A 6,178-nucleotide genomic window follows, 5' to 3' on the forward strand; every position below is an offset into this window, starting at 1 on the left:
AATTTAATTTAAATTACACATTTACAACTAGTTTTTCCAAATAGAAATGGAAAATAATATAATAGAATTTTTTAAAATGTTTTATATAAATAAATAAAATCTTATTATTGGTGAGTTATAGGAGATTGGAGAAAGTAAGAAACAAGTTGATTAGTAATATATCATTCATATCAAAATCAAATGGCCCTATATTTAGATGAAAATAAAAATAAAATATATCTTAAATATTCAATAAAATAAACATTTTAATAAAATTCAATTAAAAATATTCAATTTACAAATTACTTTAAATTTAATTAAGTTTTTTAGTTTGTCTTATAGTTTCTTTTATTGGTCATTTTTATAGTTTTTTACAATAAACTTATGACTTTTACTTCATGCACTCTCCCATTTTGACCTGCACCCTACAATTTAGTGAAATAATTAAATTGTTCTTCGTTCGTTTTTTTCTTACTACATTCTATCATCATTATTGTTGTTATTATATCATCATCGATGTAGAGGAAGAAGAGAAGGAGAATATTGTAATTAGAAGAGGAAAAAAAAATCATTATGAAAAGCTTCTTTGATAAAAACTCATTCTGGAAAACGTATTATATGTTCTAGAAAGAACATTCTGAAAGATATTATTTACATTTTGAAAAGTTTGTTTCAAAAAAATTCTCTAATAGAGAGCTTGTTCCGAAATATATTTTATAAGTTTTGAAAATTTTATTTCAAAAAAATATATTATGAAAATATTATTATGCTCCATAATGTATTCTATAAATTCCAAAAACTATGTTCTAGAAAAAAAATTGGAACTAATAATCTAGAAGTCACTTTAAAAAAAAGTCAATTTGAAAATTGTTGAAGTGCAGGTTCAAAATGAGAGGTGCAGAAAGTAAAAGCCATATCTTATGAACAAACATTGATCCACCTTTAAAAAAATGTTTCGATTTTTCTCCCTGCACCGCAACTTCCTCCACCCTATCATTTTCGAAAAAGATCATTTTATCCCTTTTAAAAATGTCTTCTGATTTATTCTTTTTGAAATATTTCCAGAACATACTTTTACAGAATATATTTTATAAATTTTGGATTTACCATTTTGGAAAAAAAAATGTGTTTTGAAAAGAATATTTCAAAATGGTTTTATGGCTTCTGTATTTCCTATTCCGAAACGCTTATAGAATATTTATTTAGAAAATACCTTTTGTTTACGGAATTTCTATTCCATAATCATCTAAAATTATCAAGGATAATTCTGGTGTTTCAAAGGATGTAAGGGTGCAGGAAGAAAAATGTGGGGTGCAGGAAGAAATACTCAAATTGATTGGTTCCTTCATTGTGTGAACTCTGCACGCTGTTGCTAATGCTTTCACCACATTCAATGTCTAAAATCTTTGGAGGAACCAATTGCCATAAATGGGATATGTAAAGCCCATACCTTCAAAATTGATAGCCTACTATTTCTGCTACAATTAAAATGCATTTTTTTATTTGACACTATCAACAAATGCCACTGTTTATATAAGTTTTTGGATAAGGTCAATTTTGTGCATTTATTTACTCCTTTAAAAGAGGAGAAGAGGTGTAAGTTACTTCGAATTAATTGGAAAAATACAGAATATCTGAAGTACACAAGGTTGCATTGTGTAAATGGTCTGGAAAGATGATATTAAAAGTTAGTTCAACAAATTTTCACTTTATTTCATTTTCAATTTTTTTTCTCCCTTCGATTTTGTATTAGTATTTATAACTGACTGGTTAACGGTATGTATTATCTTAATTGTTTGTTGTAGAATTCAAATATTTTTTTATTGTCATAGATTAATATTTTAATCCAGATTTGATCTGTACTCTTGAAATTGTCACATAGAATTGGTCATGAATAAAAATTGGAGTTGGTAAGTACAGTCCTAATTGTAGTCTTACTTTGAGTATATGTGACATGATAATAAAAATATTATTCAATAAAATATCTTTTTAATACAAATTCAATTAAAAATATTAAATTTATAAGACACTTAAATTTAATACTGAATTCCCGAATAAAACAAAATGTGGCACCAAAGGTGAAGAACAGTGTTGATGTGTTTCATTTCAGGTTCCAATTTCAACCGTTGGTAGACTTTCTATCTCACAAGAAATGACAACATTGAGGGAACCCTTAACAAAAAAAAGTAATGGGCCCTAATATTTTCAAATCAATCATTTAATAGCCCCATTAATTATTTTAATTACACATTTTTTTTATCATAAATAGACACTTTTTGATAAAGTAGGAATAAGTTTTATATTAATGGCAAGTATTTGTATTCATCACAAACCCTCTTTTTCCTAGGATGCTAAGCGCGTACTTCACAACTGCCCTACAGCGCGTCACTTCTCCATCTTTGTTTAAAGGTAAAACACCACCTGTTGAACATGTCTTACGGTTACACTCTACCCAATCTTTATAAACAGTACACAGACATTACACGACTCACAATTTATTTTTTCATACATAATGTTTTGGTGTTTTCTACTATTATTGATTTCTCATTTAAAATTTTAACCTATTATATTTAAGTTGGGTATGTTAATTACAGTGATTCATGTTAAAAACTATGGTTTGAAAGAAAAGCAAGATGAAAAAAGTATATATCATGCTAAAAATCCTTAAAGCGTTGAAAACTAAGGAGAAAAAAAAAAGCTTTGAAGCTTGAACCATAAATGATGAGAAGGTTTTCCCGTGAATGAGACGGGTAATGGCATCTGCATGAAAAAACTGATCCACTGTGAGGGAATAATGGTAAATCATTATTGGACTAACAATATGAAACACATAGCAGGTCTTTGTTGGAACAAAAATTCAAATTACATGAATAAATGAAATTAAGGAGAAGAAAGCAAAGTGAATTGAAGGGTAAAAAATGACAAGAAAATGCAAGTATTTAGTTACAAGCCTGCCTGTTTGTAGGGTAGTATATCCCTCCCTAAATTAGCTGATTATCCATCAAATGCTAGTTAACACAAACTTGACCACAAAATTACAAAGCACAAAACACCCCATACATATGAAAATATACTATGTCATCTTTAATATACCACACGAAGCTAATCAGAGTCATTAGCAGTTGGCTAAATCATTGCATCGAATCTACGTTCTTGCTCAGCTCCTCCAGCTTCTTCATCCTCAATCTTTCACTTTCACTCACCAACTGAACAAAACAACAATATCTCACGTTACAATACCACAAAATTATCATCTATTCAAACCCAAATGCAAATCACTCGCAACATCACACTAACCTCCATTAACTTGGTGATTAGCTGTACTTTTTCCCTGTTCTTTTCATTAAAAGATTCAAGAGCGTCTTTGTATTCTTTCTCCTGAAAAACATTAGGAACCAGATTTCAATGCTGTCCTCAATCAAATCTCACTTCCCGTATAATTCAACGACTATAAATGGTTTCTGAGAAATTCAATTATGTTCACCTTCTTCTGGCAGGCATGACCTAGTGGCTTTAATTCTTTGTTTACGGAATCGATCCTTTTTCGAACAAGTGCAACTTCTTTCCTCATTGGATCTGCCAGAGCTTCCAGTTCCTGATATTCCACAAATTAAACAAAGTTTGGGATTATTCAATTACACATCAATTTGCGTATAAATGACAAAATTGTAAAAGCTATAAACGAATAATAAATAACTATACCAACTTTCAGCATGAATTATTATTGTCAGTTGTTTATTAAAACAAATATTAAAAAAAATTGATATAGTGCTCAAGGAACACAGTGGCCAAAGAAATCGTAGAAAGAAAATATATGAAATATTTTTTTTCATAGCCCGACACGGCTATCTGACAAGAATATATTCAAGGGAACAACAAAGTTCAAATTTTGAATTCTTTTCCTCAAAAAACACATCGGAAAATAAAAAAGAGAACGTTTTGGGGCTGAAAACCCACTTTGTCGTGAACAAAAACAACAGATCGGGCATGTCCAAGAGCTCTAGATGTTCTCCAAGCCTCTGTTATTCTCCTTGTTACAACATAACTCGATTTAATACAAAAATCACCCAAAAATATGAAAAAGACCAAAGCTGTTTCGCTCAAGTGCTTCTTGACTTGATAAATAAACCAACACAACCTCGTTAAAAACACAATTTTCCCATGCAAGGCTGTAGCAAAATTGTTGCTAAAAGGCCACAAATACTGTTCTGTTTTAAGTCCTGAATTGATTCTTGGTACCTTGGCTAGGTCAAAATTGTTTAAAAAAAGCAAGATTTTTAAGGAGATAAGGGGTTCAGATGAGTTATGAACAAACAAAACAAGGTTACCCAGTTAAGTAAAACTGAAAATTGAGAAAAAAGGTAGCTAATTTGGAAAATAGATGGTGTGAGAGGGTGAGATACCTCACGAATGGTGGCAAGACGCTTGGTTTCTTCCTCAACACGACCCAACTGAAGCTGAACCTTTTCTCTGACCTCCATCTTCTTCCTTTCAATCTCTTCCTCCTTGGCCCTGAAGGTGGAGAGAGCAGACCTGGACATCTCCTCATCTTCCTTCGACAAATGGCTGCTGAAGCTTAGGCTCCCCGAATTCTGCACTACCAACTGGTTGTTGTTGTTGCTCTGTTGCTCACTCTGCATCCTGTCCAACTCTAAACACAAACCTTTCTTCTTCCTTCAAAATTTTCTCTGCGTTATCCCTTTCTTTCCTCTTTCCTCTCTCTCTCTCTCTCTCTCTGGCTGCTCTTTTTCTTTTCTGCTTTCTCTTTTTTGTTTTTGTGCTTTGTTGGCCTAGAAATGATGAGGTTGCAGAGGTGTGGTGCTTCCCCTGTTGCGAGTGCGCGTCTTATGTAGTAGAGTGGAATGTTATCTGGGAGGGTTGCCCTTTGTTTAAGGCCTTTCTGGCGTCAAACCTCCTCACCTTACCCCTTTTGCCTTTATGGACCAAACATTTACTTTCAATTTCTAAATTAATGCAAAATCTCCAACGTTCGTATCTGGATAACAAATAAAATATCAAATGAATTTAATTTCTACAACAATCATTTTAACTTTTACAACAACCCAAACCATGTTCAATCAAATTATTCTCCTTTCAACAGTAACTATTTTTTACGGACACAGTACACGTTATTTATATTATTTTTACAAACAGTTTTTTATGCTTTTCTATCACATCATACATTTCTTACTCTATTGTTTTTATTTTGTCGTTAAAATTTAGAAACACCTGTCACCTTTGGTCTTTTCTTCGTAGCTAAACAAAGCATGATAATAAAATATTACTGAAGGATTTGTGGGTGACCTGTTCCAACTTACTCTCTTTCGTCACAGCTTGGCCTACCCTTTTGAAACCCCAAATAAACATGACAAAGAAAAAAATAAAAAAAGACAAAGATTACAAAAGCAGAAGCTGATCCGGCCCAACTGCCAGACAATCACTGATGATAAAGAGGAAGTGCTCTTCAACTTTACTGAAACAAAGATTGTTGCCTTTGCTTTGGTTTATTTATATCAATCAATTAATCCCTCACCTCACCAATCTCAAATACTACTACAATAGTAGAACTGAACAACCTTGGAGTTTGAGCATGGACTTCCTTCTCACACATTCTTTCTAGAAATCACTTCAAATTTCTTCCTCAACATAAATGCACAAGTTGCTGTCAATTTATTTTAACAAAATGGCTACACAACCTGCACTAATCTTTCCTTCATGCCCTGTCACTTCCTTATACAAGGTGGAACATTTCATGCATCTCTCATGCCTATGCTAATAATTCTTTATTATCTATAATCACAGGTAACATCAAAATTATTAATTTTTCTTTTCACCCCTTAAATTGTTAACAATAAAGTTTATTATGTTTATCATTCACAATAAAATCCTGTGTCCTAAATCCAGCTTTTAAGAATGTTGAATATTCGTAAGAAAAAAACATCTCTATTATTTTTCAGGTATGGTTTGAGTCAATTGAACCCAAATCATAAGCGGCACAATAATATATATGAGTGAATTTGACTTTCTCTAAATAAACATTCAAAGAAAAAAGGGAATTCAAACCTTAGTTGTTTTTTTTTTCTCAACTGTGACGGTACATGTAAAGAAATGGTTCCCTACATGAGTAAAAAAAGTATGAAGATTGACAACAATATCGTACTTCAAGACTTGCTCCATTACATTCTTTTTAAATTGCTTT

The 6,178-nt window shown here is 31.6% G+C and overlaps 1 protein-coding gene across 1 annotated transcript; it reads right to left on the reverse strand.

Moving 5' to 3' along the window:
- Positions 1-2,859: 2,859 nt before the first annotated feature.
- On the reverse strand, positions 2,860-4,959 carry LOC137814545 (uncharacterized). Its single transcript, XM_068617341.1, has 4 exons — positions 4,383-4,959; positions 3,464-3,574; positions 3,277-3,357; positions 2,860-3,185 (listed from the first exon to the last, which is right to left on the reverse strand). The coding sequence occupies exons 1-4, from the start codon at positions 4,617-4,619 to the stop codon at positions 3,111-3,113; spliced, it is 504 nt and encodes a 167-aa protein (XP_068473442.1). The 5' UTR covers positions 4,620-4,959; the 3' UTR covers positions 2,860-3,110.
- Between the last annotated feature and the right edge of the window lie 1,219 nt (positions 4,960-6,178).

Source organism: Phaseolus vulgaris, chromosome 1 (genome assembly GCF_000499845.2).
Source record: "Phaseolus vulgaris cultivar G19833 chromosome 1, P. vulgaris v2.0, whole genome shotgun sequence".
Lineage (NCBI taxonomy): Eukaryota > Viridiplantae > Streptophyta > Magnoliopsida > Fabales > Fabaceae > Phaseolus > Phaseolus vulgaris.